Raw genomic sequence first — 17,361 nt, 5'->3', positions numbered from 1 at the left:
CAGCGCTGACTGTGCACCTTAGTAGGTTACACAGTTGTTTTGCAGCCTCCGTCCCCCTTCTACAACCCCCTGGTACCGTGATAGATAGCTGGAGTTGCTGTGGAGGGACTTGCTCTTCACTGACAGCGTTGTGCAGGCAGGAAAATGGCGCTGAACGCTGCTGGGTCCGCCCTGAGGAGAAGCTCTGCCCCCAAAATGGCGCTGTCTTCCCGCTCTTCATAGGAGTATACTGGCCTGAGGATTTGTGTGAGCTGAGATCCGGGGACCCCGACATGCTGTGTGCCCAGTGTAGGGTGTAGGCACTGGCTCAGGGCGCCCCTCACAGCGCCGCACTATGTACCGCTGAGCCCCCGGAGCGCAGTTAATACTGCGCTCTTACCTTTATGCCGCCATCTTCACACCGGGCCCCCCCCCGCTTGCTAGGGGGTCGGTAACTCACTCGCCACAAATCTTCAGCTCTAAGGGGCTGGGGGCATGCTGCTGGGGTGAGCGATCCCCTGTGGCAGGGGAACGATCTATCCCCTTAGGAGCTCAGTGTCCTGTCAGCGGACACTATTCCTTCCCCCCCCCCTTAGTCCCACGAAGCCTGTTGCCAGTAACTTTACTAGAGAAACCCTGTAGAGCTCCCCTAGCTGTGACCGGCTCCTCCGGGCACATTTTCTAAATGGAGTCTGGTAGGAGGGGCATAGAGGGAGGAGCCAGCCCACACTCTCAAACTCTTAATGTGCCAGTGGGTCCTGGTGGACCCGTCTATACCCAATGGTACTAATGTGGACCCCAGCATCCTGTAGGACGCAAGAGAAATGTTAGTTGGCAGCAAATTGCAGACTAGGTTAAACCGGCCAAAACCTCAGTTATATAATTAAGAATGGGGGATTTTGCAATTGCGCCTAAAATGAAGCGAATTGCAAGAATGTTGTAAAATTACATAAAATATATTTTATTTGTAACAACAAAAGTGATTGTGTTCAAAGTGTATATTATCCAAAGATAATAACAAAAATGTGTACAGTCTTCTGATACAGGAAAAAAAAAAGCTTTGTTTTTTTTGTTTTTTAGCCTGTGTCCGAAGACTACACGTTTTTGTTATTATCTTTGTCTTCTTATCTTTCTATATTGATTAGTATATATGTCTATCGGATGACATCTCCCTTTGTTCTATTGGACAATATACACTTTGAATACAATCACTTTTGTTGTTACAAATAAAATATATTTTATGTAATTTTACAACATTCTTGCAGCTCACTTCATTTTAGACGCAATTGCAAAATCCCCCATTAGTAAAGTAAAACATGTCTATTTCTAAATAAGTAATGAACTCTTCTCTTTGCAGTTAATACTCAAAGATGTGGACTCCTTGTTGTATGTTGACACAGACATCTTGTTTTTACGTCCAGTGGATGACATTTGGTCCTTTCTCGGTCAGTTTAATTCTTCCCAGATTGCTGCTATGGCCCCAGAGCATGAAGAACCACGCATAGGATGGTATAACCGCTTTGCCCGGCACCCCTTCTATGGAAAGACTGGCATTAATTCTGGAGTAATGTTAATGAATATGACCCGTATAAGAAACAAACGTTTTAAGGTGAGTAAATGTCATTTTTAAACACCTGCCAATTCTGAAAAGATTCATATGTACTTCGGGTGAAGCACATTCTTTTTCATTAATGCACATTCTGTTATAGACAAACTGAATAAGCATATATTTTTTTTTAAATTCAATAGTTTTTTATTGGAATTTTAAAGTTTTGCATTAACAACTTACACAACAACAAAAATAACAAAAACAGACAAAGACCAACATACAGACAGCTGCACTTATGTAAAGAAAAATAAAGGGCACATAATACAACAGATGGATGAGAATTCGGATAAAGCTATATAACTATAGAGCACTGGTGTCCTGGAGGAAGAAATCAGTCCTAATATACCACGTCCAATTTAAGTACATACACAGCGGAGTCAGCGAAATATATCATAGTATAACAGAATGGAACATGGCTGGCCGCGGGCTATCCACCCTCAAAGTATCCCAAGAGAGAGAAATAAATACAAATCTGAACCTTATTTATCCTTGAAATATCTAGAGCCCATCCACTTTCCCCAAACTGTAAGTAATTATTTTTCCGCTTTCCTAGCCAGGAACACAAATTTTTCATGTGCAATGGTTTAATTGACCAAAGAGATCCATGCCTTTGGTGTCAGGGCGTCCCCAGCCAACCACAACCGAGCTATGCAAACCCTAGCCAGAGCACATAGGTTAATGACATACCGCCTGCCAGGCGGATCTAAAGCCTTCTCGTCTATAACCAGCAATGCACATGTTACAGGCGTAAATATGGGAGAGGGAATACCTGTATCAATTATAACACGTACAACTTCTTTCAGGAACAACGACACCCTAGGGCATGACCAGAGCAGGTGCCAAAAGTCAGCTCCCAGGCTTCCACACTTAGGGCACCTAGAGCTATGAGATCCCCCAATATGCGCCAGCCTCACTGGGGTCATGTACACCCTATGCAGTATATATAATTGTATTTGTTGGTATCTAACGGAAGAAGTAGAGATCCGATGGGACCCCAAAGCATTCTTCCACACATCGTCCGACATCCAACTCCCACTTACCCCGAAGGGAAGCTAAAGGGTCGGTATGGTGCATCTGGAGAATACGACCATATATCCTAGAAACCAGGTGTCTTGATTCCAGCGTCTGCAACATTGATTTGACCGGGGAATCGAGGGTTGGAGGGCCATCAGGAAATTGGGCAGCCAGAGCATGTCGCAGTTGAAGGAACCGAAAGAAAAACCCTGAGGGAACATTATGCTCTTGTTGAAGTTGCTGAAATGATTTAAGCGTCCCATCACTATATAAATGGCCCAAAGAGTACACTCCCCAATGTCCCCCGACCTCCCGGACTTGAAGCTGACATAATTCCGGCAGCCCATAAACATTATCTAGTGGGGTATCAGGATCGATACCGTGGCCACGCATCACAGAGTGCACCAATTTCCAAATCAGAATGGATTGTTTTATAAGTGGCAGTGTGTACATTTTGACGCTGCTGCAGAGGAGTAGCTGTAGTGGGGAACCACCAGGGTAGTCATGGTTCAACATCAGTGAATGCAAAGCCAAGGCATCGAAATCGTTAACCCATTCCCAAATATGCGTCAGTTGCGCCTCATAATAATAAAAACGGAAATTGGAAGAGCCAAACCCCCCAGTTCCCGTGTCCTGGTCAAGGTATCCAGTCTCAGACGTGCCCGCTTACTAGCCCATATCAGAGAGGAAAGCATCCCATCTATTTGTTTGAAGATCTTCTGAGGAATATAAACAGGAGACTGCTGTAAAATATACAGAAGTTTGGGCTGGAAAACCATTTTTACCATATTAACTCTCCCTGTAACCGTCAAAGGCAGCTTCCCCCAGGCCTTCACCTTACCGCGAAGGTATGTTATTTGTGGTGTAATATTAAGGGAGGAAAATTCCTGGGGATCATTAGACACCCAAATGCCCAGATATTTGAAGGAGTCCACCCACCGTAATGGAAGAACAAGCAAAGGGGGAGGCAGGAATCCCACCCCGGAGTGGGATAATAGAGGATTTCTCCCAATTAATCAGGAGCCCAGAGTATCGCCCGAACTCGTTAATAATTTCCAAAATCCTGGGCATAGACTCAGCATAGCGATCCACAAACAACAGAATGTCATCGGCATTTAGGGCTACCCTATCCTCCCGATGAATAAGCATATTTTACTGTTAATTGCATCTAAAAAGTATGATTTCTGCTTTTGTTGCCTGGTATAGAAAATGGGGATAAAATTAGTGCAGCATCTAATACATGTCTTGTCTTGTATTCTCACCAGTACAATACATCATTGCCTTCATAGTGCATAGCATTGTCTGTGTGGCATGTAAGAGAGTCTGCTACATAGTGAATTTCAGATTGCTGTGATGGCATCTTGTGGGCAGTTCTGGGATTTGAATGGGGTGGGCACTAAATTGTGGAGACTTATGTTGACTTAAGATGGGCGGATAATAAAGATATGCAGCAAGCCATGATTTGGGAGATGGCAGAGCCCAGAAAGGCAGGCAAGATGTGTCCATGGCCAGTATGAAGATTATACGTCTTCTGTGTATCATTAAGGGGAGGTTTGTGTATGTGGGTTTTAACCACTAAACTAATATTTCTCTTACGTCCTAGTGGATACTGGGGTTCTGTACTTTAGTATCATGGGGTATAGATCGGGTCCACTGGAGCCTGGCACTTTAAAACCTTTTCGTGTGTGTATGTGTGTGCGGCTCCTCCCCTCTATGCCCCTCCTACCAGACTCGGTTTAGAAAAATGTGCCCAAGGAGCCGGGTGCATTTCTCTGGAGCTCCAGAGATTTTCCTTTTTCTCTAACGTCCTAGTGGATGCTGGGGACTCCGTAAGGACCATGGGGATAGACTGGCTCCGCAGGAGACATGGGCACTTTAAGAAAGAATTTAGGTTCTGGTGTGCTCTGGCTCCTCCCTCTATGCCCTTCCTCCAGACCTCAGTTTGATACTGTGCCCAGACGAGCTGGGTGCTTTTCAGTGAGCTCTCCTGAGTTTGCTGAGAGAAAGTATTTTGTTAGGTTTTTTATTTTCAGGGAGCTCTGCTGGCAACAGACTCCCTGCATCGAGGGACAGAGGGGAGAGAAGCAGTCCTACTCTCTGAAGCTAGGTCCTGCTTCTTAGGCTACTGGACACCATTAGCTCAAGAGGGATCGTATGCAGGATCTCACCCTCGCCGTCCGATCCCAGAGCCGCGCCGCCGTCCCCCTCGCAGAGCCGGAAGACAGAAGCCGGGTGAGTGTGAGAAGCAAAGAAGACTTCAAATCGGCGGCAGAAGACTCCGTTTTTCACTGAGGTAACGCACAGCACTGCAGCTGTGCGCCATTGCTCCCACACACCTCACATACTCCGGTCACTGTAAGGGTGCAGGGGGGGGGGGGGGGCGCGCCCTGGGAAGCAATTGGGACCTCTTTGGCAAAAGTTTAGCATATATACAGTTGGGCACTGTATATATGTATGAGCCAAGCCAAAATTGTACATTTAAGCGGGACAGAAGCCCGCCGCTGAGGGGGCGGGGCTTCTTCCTCAGCACTCACCAGCGCCATTTTTTCTCCACAGCTCCGCTGAGAGGAAGCTCCCCAGGCTCTCCCCTGCAGATACACGGTAGAAGAGGGTAAAAAGAGAGGGAAGCACATAATTAGGCGCAAAAATCAATATAAACAGCAGCTACTGGGTTAACATTAAGTTACTGTGTTATTCCTGGGTTTATAGCACTGGGGTGTGTGCTGGCATACTCTCTCTGTCTCTCCAAAGGGCCTTGTGGGGGAACTGTCTTCAAAAAGGGCATTCCCTGTGTATGTGGTGTGTCGGTACGCTTGTGTCGACATGTTTGACGAGGAAGGCTATGTGGAAGCAGAGCGGGAGCAAATGAATGTGGTGTCTCCGCCGACGGAAGTTTTAAATTATAATGTTAATTCCTTGCAAAAAAGGTTAGAAAAAGCTGAAGCCTCAGGACAGTCAGGGTCTCAACCCGTGCCTGATCCTATGTCGCAGAGGCCGTCAGGGTCTCAGAAGCGCCCACTATCCCAAATTGTTGACACAGATATCGACATGGGTTCTGACTCGAGTGTCGATTACGATGATGCAAAGTTACAGCCTAAATTGGCTAAATCCATCCGTTATATGATTATAGCAATTAAGGATGTGTTGCACATCACAGAGGAAACCCCAGTCCCTGACAAGCGGGTGCATATGTATGGGGAAAAGAAACCGGAGGTAACCTTTCCCCCCTCACACGAGCTAAATGAGTTATGTGAAAAGGCTTGGGAATCTCCAGATAAAAAACTGCAGATTTCCAAAAGGATTATTATGCCGTATCCTTTCCCGCCAACGGACAGGACAGGGAATCCTCCGCTAAAGTGGACAAAGCTTTAACACGCTTATCCAAGAAGGTAGCCCTGCCGTCACAGGATACGGCTACACTCAAAGATGCTGCTGATCGCAAACAGGAGGTTACCCTGAAGTCCATTTATACACATTCGGGTACCTTGCTGAGGCCGGCGATCGCGTCGGCCTGGGTGTGTAGTGCTGTAGCAGCATGGACGGATACCTTATCTGAGGAAATTGAGACCTTAGACAAGGATACTGTATTGTTGACCTTGGGGCATATTAAAGACGCTGTCCTTTATATGAGAGATGCTCAAAGAGACATTAGTCTGCTGGGTTCTAGAATAAATGCTATGTCAATTTCTGCCAGAAGGGTCCTGTGGACTCTGCAATGGACAGGTGATGCCGACTCAAAAAGGCATATGGAGGTTTTACCTTACAAGGTTGAGGAATTGTTTGTGGAGGGTCTCTCGGACCTGGTCTCCACAGCTACTGCTGGAAAGTCAAATTTTTTGCCATATGTTTCCTCACAGCCTAAGAGAGCACCGTATTCTCAAATGCAGTCCTTTCGATCACAGAAAAACAAGAAAGTCCGAGGTGCGTCCTTTCTTGCCAGAGGCAGGGGCAGAGGAAATAAGCTGCACAACACAGCTAGTTCCCAGGAACAGAAGTCCTCCCCGGCCTTTACAAAATCCACCGCATGACGCTGGGGCACCACAGGCGGAGCTAGGCCTGGTGGGGGCACGTCTTCGAAATTTCAGCCACAAGTGGTTCACTCCCAATTGGATCCCTCGGCAATAGATATTGTGTTTCAGGGATACAAGCTGGAATTCGAGGAGATGCCCCCTCACCGATACCTCAAATCGGCCCTGCCAGCTTCCCCTCACAAGAGGGAAATAGTGTTAACTGCAATTCACAAATTGTATCTTCCACAGGTGGTGGTCAAGGTTCCCCTCCTTCAGCAGGGAAGGGGGTTATTATTCGACCATGTTTGTAGTCCCGAAACCGGACGGTTCGGTCAGACCCATACTGAATTTAAAATCCCTGAACATATACCTGAAAAGGTTCAAGTTCAAGATGGAATCGCTGAGAGCGGTCATCGCAAGCCTGGATGGGGGGGATTTTATCGTGTCTCTGGACATAAAGGATGCATACCTTCATGTCCCTATTTATCCACCTCATCAGGCGTACCTCAGATTTGTGGTACAGGATTGTCATTACCAATTTCAGACGTTGCCGTTTGGTCTCTCCACGGCACCGAGAATATTTACCAAGGTAATGGCGAAAATGATGGTACTCCTGCGGAAGCAAGGAGTCACAATTATCCCATATTTGGACGATCTCCTCATAAAAGCGAGATCAAGAGAGCAGTTGCTGGTCAGTGTAGCACTTTCTCTGGAAGTGTTACGGCAACACAGCTGGATTCTAAATATTCCAAAGTCGCAGTTGGTTCCTACGACTCGTCTGCCTTTCCTGGGCATGATTCTAGATACAGACCAGAAAAGGGTTTATCTCCCGATGGAGAAAGCTCAGGAACTCATGACACTGGTCAGGAACCTATTAAAACAAAAACAGGTGTCAGTGCATCACTGCACTCGTGTCCTGGGAAAGATGGTGGCATCATACGAGGCTATTCCCTTCGGCAGGTTCCATGCGAGGACCTTTCAATGGGACTTACTGGACAAGTGGTCCGGATCACATTTTCAGATGCATCGGTTAATCACCCTATCCCCCAGGGCCAGGGTGTCACTCCTGTGGTGGCTGCAGAGCGCTCACCTTCTCGAGGGCCGCAGATTTGGCATTCAGGACTGGGTCCTGGTGACCACGGACGCAAGCCTCCGAGGTTGGGGTGCAGTCACACAGGGAAGAAATTTCCAAGGTCTGTGGTCAAGTTAAGAGACTTGCCTTCACATCAACATCCTGGAACTAAGGGCCATATACAACGCCCTACGTCAAGCAGAGACCCTGCTTCGCGACCAACCGGTTCTGATTCAGTCAGACAACATCACCGCAGTGGCTCATGTAAACTGCCAAGGCGGCACAAGGAGCAGAGTGGCGATGGCGGAAGCCGCCAGAATTCTTCGCTGGGCGGAGAATCACGTAAGCGCACTATCAGCAGTGTTCTTCCCGGGAGTGGACAACTGGGAAGCAGACTTCCTCAGCAGACACTACCTCCACCCGGGAGAGTGGGGACTTCATCAGGAAGTCTTCGCGCAGATTACAAGTCGGTGGGAACTGCCACAGGTGGACATGATGGCATCCCGACTCAACAAAAAGCTACAGAGGTATTGCGCCAGGTCAAGAGAACCTCAGGCGATAGCTGTAGACGCCCTGGTGACACTGTGGGTGTTCCAGTTGGTCTATGTATTTCCTCCTCTTCCTCTCATACCCAAGGTGCTGAGGATAATAAGAAAAAGAGGAGTGAGAACAATACTCCATTGTTCCAGATTGGCCACGAAGGACTTGGTATCCAGATCTGCAAGAACTGCTCACAGAGGACCGTGGCCTCTTCCTCTAATACAGGACTTGTTGCAACAAGGGCCCTGTCTGTTCCAAGACTTACCGCGGCTGCGTTTGACGGCATGGCGGTTGAACGCCGGATCCTAGCAGAGAGGCATTCCGGATGAGGTCATTCCTACGCTGATACAGGCTAGGAAGGACGTGACAGCTCAACATTATCACCGTATATGGCGAAAATATGTTGCTTGGTGTGAGGCCAGGAATGCTCCTACGGAGGAGTCCCAGCTGGGCCGTTTCCTTCACTTCCTACAGTCCGGAGTGAATTTGGGCCTAAAATTGGGTTCCATTAAGGTCCAGATTTCGGCCCTATCCATTTTCTTTCAAAAGGAGTTGGCTACTCTACCTTGAAGTTCAGACGTTTGTAAAGGGAGTGCTGCATATTCAGCCCCCTTTTGTGCCTCCAGTGGCACCTTGGGATCTTAACGTGGTGTTGAGTTTCCTGAAATCCCACTGGTTTGAACCACTCAAAACGGTGGAGTTGAAATATCTCACATGGAAGGTGGTCATGCTATTAGCCTTGGCTTCGGCTAGGCGTGTGTCAGAGTTGGCGGCTTTGTCACATAAAAGCCCCTATCTGGTTTTCCATGCGGATAGAGCAGAGTTGCGGACACGTTCACAATTTCTGCCGAAAGTGGTTTCATCCTTTCATATAAACCAACCTATTGTGGTGCCTGTGGCTACTACTGACTTGGAGGATTCCGAGTTGCTTGATGTGGTCAGGGCTTTGAAGGTTTATGTAGCCAGAACGACTAGGGTCAGGAAAACGGAGTCTTTGTTTATCCTGTATGCTTCCAACAAGCTTGGTGCTCCTGCTTCAAAGCAAACTATTGCTCGCTGGATCTGTAACACGATTCAGCAGGCTCATTCTGTGGCTGGATTGCCGCTGCCAAAATCAGTTAAGGCCCATTCCACTAGGAAGGTGGGCTCTTCTTGGGCGGCTGCCCGAGGGGTCTCGGCATTACAGCTTTGCCGAGCGGCTACTTGGTCAGGTTCAAACACTTTTGCAAAGTTCTACAAGTTTGATACCCTGGCTGAGGAGGACCTTGTGTTTGCTCAATCGGTGCTGCAGAGTTATCCGCACTCTCCCGCCCGTTTGGGAGCTTTGGTATAATCCCCATGGTCCTTACAGAGTCCCCAGCATCCACTAGGACGTTAGAGAAAATAAGATTTTACTTACCGGTAAATCTATTTCTCGTAGTCCGTAGAGGATACTGGGCACCCGTCCCAAGTGCGGAATTCTTCTGCAATACTTGTAGATAGTTATTGCTTCAATAAGGGTTATGTTATGGTTACATCAGGGTTGACCTGATGCTCTGTTGTTGTTCATACTGTTTACTGGGTAAGTTTATCACAAGTTCTACGGTGTGATTGGTGTGGCTGGTATGAATCTTGCCCTGGATTACCAAAATCCTTTCCTTGTACTGTCAGCTCTTCTGGGCACAGTTTCTCTAACTGAGGTCTGGAGGAGGGGCATAGAGGGAGGAGCCAGAGCACACCAGAACCTAAATTCTTTCTTAAAGTGCCCATGTCTCCTGCAGAGCCCGTCTATCCCCATGGTCCTTACGGAGTCCCCAGCATCCACTACGGACTACGAGAAATAGATTTACCGGTAAGTAAAATCTTATTTTTATTTTAGTTTATTATTTTCAGGTAGCTCTGGTTGGCAACCAGGCTACCTGCTTCGTGGGACTTAGAGGGGGGACCGAACCAACCTCCTGAGGGTTAGTGGTTCGTAATCCCAGCTGTCAGGATACTGAGCTCCTGAGGCACTGATCACACATCGTTGGTATGTGTGCCCATGCCAGCAGCTAGCCGCCACCCTCTAACAGATGCCGAAGTTACAAGGTGTGGTGAGTGTTACATCGGGGTCCCAGTTAGCGGGTCCCCGGTGCAGTTTTGGCGGCAAGTCACGCGGCGGTCATGGGCCCGAGCTGCGGTGCCCGCCACTGACAAACTGTCTCAGGGCTGTTGCTCCAGTGCTCACTGTCTCAAGGCTTTGTGTGTACTGTAAAAGTTATGTGGGTTATTGGTCGCACTGGTTCTTGTATATCAAACTTGATCCCCAATTTAATAGTCACTCTAAATATTCTATATAAATGTTAGGGGGGTGCTACCACAGGCAGAGAAATATCAATTTGAAATATTCCGGAAAGGGGTATGGGGAAAGGACCAATTGTCCTAAAGTGGTGCACAGAAGTGAACAACAATTAAAACGTAACGTTACGTTTTAATTATTGTTCACTTCTGTGCACCACTTTAGGGCAATCTGTCCTTTCCCCATACCCCTTTCCTGAATATTTCAAAATGTGTACTGTAAAATGCATATTCTACTATTTGTTATAAGTAGCCAGTATAAACTGTGATGGGGACCGCGCACCATTACAAGGTGTGGGGCTTCCCAGAGCGGGACCAGCGGCGGGAAGGTGCCATTTCCTGCTGCTGCGTATCTTCAAGGCTGCATGCGCGCTGCTCCTCCAGGACCCGCGCTGCTACAGACTGTAAAACTGGTACTAGGGGTGTTGAATACCAAATTTTAATTTAATCATTGTGCTTTCCTTGTTGCAACTAAGTAAAAGATTTAATTGAAGTCAGATTTATAAAAACAATTGGTTATTTATTAAAAAGACTACGCCCGGGTCAAATACATCAACAGAGAAAAACATGGTGATGCACTAGTTTTTATAATATTTAGTTACACCCAATTCTTATAACACTCCCACTAATTTCAAGCATCTTGGAGTACAAAGTTATGCTCATATTAGGACAAGGTACCAGCTAGAAGCTATTTACCCGTATTTGGTGCTAATTCCAATTCTATTACACACAGTCAGTCTGCTAAACTCTGTTAAAGATACATGTATCTCATAAGTGAACTAATGTCTGTATAAAGGTCACATATCTAACAAAATGGATGGAGGGTTAGGGTGTAGGTATAGCTGCATACCGATGAAATATGAAAATATATTGAATTAATAAAATAAGTTCTATTCCTTTTGCACTTAGATATTTAACAATTCCCCACTTTGATCATGCACATTCTACACATGCTATATCACTTATCAGACTGCATAAGAAATATACAGTTCATTCAGCATCCTCTCTGGTATATTCTCTCTCTCTTGTGGTAACTATTTGAATACAGCATAGGCCACATCTATTACAGTATGGGCTAGATCTATAAAAAAAACAACTTATATGAGCAGAATGAAAATTATGATCACGAATACATTTCATCAATTAATACAACATCAAATACAATATACTTTAAAAAAAAAAAAAATCTAATTCTGAAAATTGAATACTAGGATTTAAACATTTTATCCTTTCCAGTCCATATCATAATGTCTTTGTTGAAGTTCCTCTTTTATATCTTGGGCCTCCTTTATATAATTGGTAATAATCATAGCTGCATCTGTAATGTCAATGGTCAAATAAGTACAGCCTTGAACTCAAAGTGCTGTTTCGGAACTCAAACAATATCCTCCAATTTGTGGTGTTAAGCAGTCTAGAACAATGTGGTATTGTAATAGTTCATGTCCAATATTCTGGAATGTCTTACCATAAAGTGCAGTCATGTTATCAATAACTTTAGATTAAATAAAATGTCCCAGTTGATTAATCATAAAACTCCAATAGCCATAGGAGACCTTATTAGCCACACCTCCACCAATTTGAGGTTTTATTGATGTACTGGTGACAGGAACATGTTTTCTGATTACTGGGTCAATTACTCTTTTAGGAATAGTTCATCCTGTAAAAACTTTTTTCTCAAGTTGTGTGTTTTTGTATAAAATTGCTAAATTAATCTTGATAAATAACAAATATCTTCAGAATTAATAGGTAACCAAGTGTATATCATATCCTAAGGACATAGTGGCAACTAACATCCCCAGTTATGTATGATATCTCCTTTAGCCTCTGAATCTACGCCTGGTAAAGTACAGTATAATCGAATACTAAATCATAAGCTTTAATGAACTTGCTATGTAACCATTACTTTTATATACCTAACTCATTATATCTAGCACATCTAGAAACATTAGGTTTGTATATGGTAACAATCCTTTCACATTTCCTTAAATCTATCTTTTACTTAGTTGCAACAAGGAAAGCACAATGGTTAAATTAAATTTGGTATTCAACAGGGGGTCATGGAAAGGGGGGAGCACGCTAGCGGTAGCGCCGCTGCACTACTATCAGGTCATACACATACTTCACCACGTTGTGCTGCTGTGTTCTGTTATCCGCTCCTCAGTGTCAGTCCAGGGGCTCTCGGTTCTGTGTGGAGGTGTTGGTCATTGGGCTGCGCTGTATTACAGTTGTGTAAGATGACTGTTGACATGGTTATGTGTGCTGATTGTAACTCTTCAGTGGGGTCACTCGTGTGAACAATGTTCCTTATATCCACAGGGACAAAGTTCATAGGCACCTGAATGGCTAGATAGTTTTAAAAGCATGATTCAGAATGTAAATTCAGAATTAGCTGCTGCTAGGAAGGGGAGACAGGTGTTAAAGCACTCTTGATTGTGTGACTAAAGCAGCAGATACCAAGAAGGCTTCTCAGCCCCCTCTAGTGGTTTCACATAAACGCTGACTGCCACAGGTGCTCCAGTCTGATTCTGATCTGCCTGATGTGGATGATGATGATATGGATGAGGACCGTTCTCTGTCCCCTGGGGTGGAGGCTCTCATTTTTGCTGTAAGAAAGGTCCTTCACATACCGGATCAGGACACAGAACCAGATGAGGAGTTGTACTTTAATGTTCGACCAAAGACATCAGCAAATTTTCCTGTGTCTAAAGAATTAAACTCCCTGACCAGGGATGCTTGTTTAAACCCTGATAAAAAATGTAAAATTCCTCAGTGGTTTTTAACTACTTTTCCCCTCCCAGCTGAGGACAGGAAGGTATGGTAAAAACCCCCGTTAGTTGACACGTCCGTGTCCAGACTGTCTAAGAAATTGGTGGTGCCGGTACCAGGGGCTATATCCCTTAAAAAAACCTGCTGACCGTAAAATTTAGACTACTCTACTCTAAAGGCCATTTATATGGCAACGGGCGTAGCACAGCACCCCACAGTAGTTTGTTGGTGGATTTCCAGGGCAAAGTTTAAGTGGTCTGATTCTGTTATTGATGGTTTAAACTCTCTGCCCTGTGATGAGGTCATTACACTGTTGCAACACATACAGGATGCTGCAAATTTTATGAGCGAGGCTCTAAAGGAACGCTAAGATAAATGGCCGCACTACTGCTATGGCTGTTTCGGCACTCAGAGCTCTGTGGTTACGTCAATGGTCAGCGGACGCTGATTCCAAAAAGGGTGTTGAAAATCTTCCCTTTACATGTGATGCCTTGTTGGGAGACAAATTAAATAAATGGATTTCTCAGGCAACGGCTGGTAAGTCTATCTGCCGTCGGCTGCGCCACCTGCTAGACGTTCTTACACAGGACCCTCCTTACATTCCTTTCGTGTGGCAAGGTTCAGAAGCCGGTGCGTCTCCACCACTCCAAGAGGATCCCGTGGTAAGTCCCGTAAATCTGCAGCTGCTGCCTACCTGGACCAGACCACCATATCCTCTGCCGCTAAGCCCTCCGCGTGACTGTTGGCCCCAGCGGCAAGGCAACTTTCAGGCGGGTGCTCGCCACGTGTGGGCGAAGTCCTACTGGGATCTTTGGGTGAGGGATCTCATTTCCCAGGGATACCAGCTGGAATTTCAAGCAATCCCTCCTCACAGGTTCTTCAAGTCAGGCTTACCAGCTTTTACCTGCAGCAAAAGTTACTTTGCAAGAGGCTATTCAGAGACTTTTGCAGACGGGTGGTTCCGGTACCTCCTCCGTTACACAAAAGGGATTTTTACCTCAGTCTTTTTGTCATTCCAAAACCAGACTGTTCGGTGTGTATCTGCTGGTGTTCAAATTCAAGATGGAATCCCTGCGGGCAGTGGTGTCTGGTCTGGAGGAGGGGGAATTCCTGGTATCCCTAGATGTCAAGGATGCTTACCTACACATTCCCATGTGGCCCCCTCATCATGCCTTGCTCTTTGGCATGTCCACAGCTCCGAGGGTCTCACCAAGGTCATGACGGAGATGATGCTGCAACTACGCGTGATGGGAGTCAACATACACTGCTCAAAAAAATAAAGGAATAAAGAAAACACTAAAATAACACTAGAAATAACTAAAATAACACTTAAAATAAACCTAGATTTGAATGAAATATTCTTATTAAATACTTTGTTCTTTACATAGTTGAATGTGCTGACAACAAAATCACACACAAATTATCAATGGAAAGCAAATTTATTAACCCATGGAGGTCTGGATTTGGAGTCACACTCAAAATTAAAGTGGAAAAACACACTACAGGCTGATCCAACTTTGATGTAATGTCCTTAAAACAAGTCAAAATGAGGCTCAGCAGTGTGTTTGGCCTTCACGTGCCTGTATGACCTCCCTACAACACCTGGGCATGCTCTTGATGAGGTGGCGGATGGTCTCCCGAGGCATCTCCTCCCAGACCTGGACTAAAGCATCCGCCAACTCCTGGACAGTCTGTGGTGCAACGTGGCGTTGGTGCGTGGAGCGAGACATGATGTCCCAGATGTGCTCAATTGGATTCAGGTCTGGGGAACGGGCGGGCCAGTCCATAGCATCAGTGCCTTCATCTTGCAGGAACTGCTGACACACTCCAGCCACATGAGGTCTAGCATTGTCTTTCATTAGGAGGAACCCAGGGCCAACCGCACCAGCATATGGTCTCACAAGGGGTCTGAGGATCTCATCTCGGTACCTAATGGCAGTCAGGCTACCTTTGGCGAGCACATGGAAGGCTGTGCGGCCCCCCAAAGAAAGGCCACCCCACACCATTACTGACCCACTGCCAAACCGGTCATGCTGGAGGATGTTGCAGCCAGCAGAACGTTCTCCTTGGCGTCTCCAGACTCTGTCACGTCTGTCACGTGTGCTCAATGAGAACCTGCTTTCATCTGTGAAGAGCACTGGGCGCCAGTGGCGAATTTGCTAATATTGGTGTTCTCTGGCAAATGCCAAACGTCCTGCACGTTGTTGGGCTGTAAGCACAACCCCCACCTGTGGACGTCGGGCCCTCATGGAGTCTGTTTCTGATCATTTGAGTAGACACATGCACATTTGTGGCTTGCTGGAGGTCATTTTGCAGGGCTCTGGCAGTGCTCCTCCTGTTCCTCCTTGCACAAAGGCGGAGGTAGCGGTCCTGCTGCTGGGTTGTTGCCCTCCTACGACCTCCTCCACGTCTCCTGATGTACTGGCCTGTCTCCTGGTAGCGCCTCCATGCTCTGGACACTACGCTGACAGACACAGCAAACCTTCTTGCCACAGCTCGCATTGATGTGCCATCCTGGATGAGCTGCACTACCTGAGCCACTTGTGTGGGTTGTAGACTCCGTATTATGCTACCACTAGAGTGAAAGCACCGCCAGCTTTCAAAAGTGACCAAAACATCAGCCCGAAAGCGCAGGAGCTGAGAAGTGGTCTGTGGTCACCTCCTGCAGAACAACTCCTTTATTGGGGGTGTCTTGCTAATTGTCTATAATTTCCACCTGTTGTCTATTCCATTTGCACAACAGCATGTGAAATTGATTGTCAATCAGTGTTGCTTCCTAAGTGGACAGTTTGATTTCACAGAAGTGTGATTGACTTGGAGTTACATTGTGTTGTTTAAGTGTTCCCTTTATTTTTTTGAGCAGTGTAGTCCCCTACTCGGACGAACTCCTGATAAAGGCTGTGTCCAGGGAACATCTATTGCATAGCATTGATCTAACGACTCGCTTGCTTTAAGGATCATGGGTGGATCCTGAATTTCCAGAAATCTCACCTGGAACTGACCCGTCTTCAGTTCCTGGGAATGATATTGGATACAGTGTCTCAAAAGGTGTTTCTTCTGATGGACAAGGCCTTGGCTATCCAGGCTGTGGTCCGCTCAGTGCTCCGTCCTCGCAAGGTGTCCATACATCTTTGCATTCGCTTGCTGGGCAGGATGGTTGCTTCTTACGAGGCACTCCAATATGGCAGATTTAATTCCCGGCCATTTCAGCTGGATCTGCTGGACAAATGGTCGGGTTCTCACCTTCACATGCATCAGGAAGTGACCTTATCTCCAAAAGCCCGGATTTCTCTATTATGAAGGCTACAAGTTCCTCACCTGGTAGAAGGCAAGAATTTCAATATCCACTCTTGGATTCTACTCACAATGGATGCCAGCCTCCGGGTTTGGGGGGCTGTGACCCAAGGGGCCCAGTTCCAGGGCATATGGTCGGTTCAGGAATCGGCACTGCCGATTAAACATCCTGGAATTCAGGGCAATTTACAATGCTCTTCTGCAGGCTTCTCATCTCCTGAAGGGTTGGGCGATCCAGGTTCAATTGGACAACGCCACGGCGGTGGCGTACATAAACCGACAAGGGGGAACAAGCAGCTGAGCGGCGATGCGAGAGGTGTCAAGAATCTTCCTCTGGGCGGAGGCCAGCGCAAGGGCCATCTCAGCCATATTCATTCCGGGAATGGACAACTGGGAAGCAGACTTCCTCAGCATGCACGACCTCCATCCTTGGGAATGGGGCCTACATCCCCTGGTGTTTCAACAGTTGATTCACTGGTGGGGCTATCTGCAGATAGATCTTATGGCTTCTCGTCTCAACAAGAAGCTATGCCGTTACTGTTCCAGAACGAGGGATCCGCAGGCTGTAGCAGTGGACGCGCTGACGACACCTTGGACGTTCCAGTTTGTGTACCTGTTCCCTCCAGTACCGCTAATCCCAAGGGTTCTAAAAAGACTTAAAAAGGGAAAGCGTTGAAGCAATTCTAATTTCCCCAGATTGGCGTCGATGGGCGTGGTACTTGGACCTCCTAACTTTAGCTCTGGAGGATCCTTGGCCTCTG

At 46.6% G+C, this 17,361-nt stretch overlaps 1 protein-coding gene across 6 annotated transcripts in view; it reads left to right on the top strand.

Annotated features, from left to right (window-relative positions):
- Positions 1-17,361, top strand: part of GXYLT1 (glucoside xylosyltransferase 1) — a 262,151-nt gene that overhangs the window by 57,062 nt on the left and 187,728 nt on the right. For all 6 annotated transcript variants that reach the window (XM_063927318.1, XM_063927319.1, XM_063927321.1 and 3 more), the window contains one exon: positions 1,337-1,588. In XM_063927318.1, coding sequence (XP_063783388.1) covers positions 1,337-1,588 — 252 coding nt within the window. The remainder of the gene's footprint in view (positions 1-1,336; positions 1,589-17,361) is intronic.

The sequence above is a fragment of the Pseudophryne corroboree genome, chromosome 6 (genome assembly GCF_028390025.1).
Source record: "Pseudophryne corroboree isolate aPseCor3 chromosome 6, aPseCor3.hap2, whole genome shotgun sequence".
Lineage (NCBI taxonomy): Eukaryota > Metazoa > Chordata > Amphibia > Anura > Myobatrachidae > Pseudophryne > Pseudophryne corroboree.
Note: the sequence above shows the minus strand (reverse complement) of the source record. Positions and strands in the feature narration are given on the sequence as shown.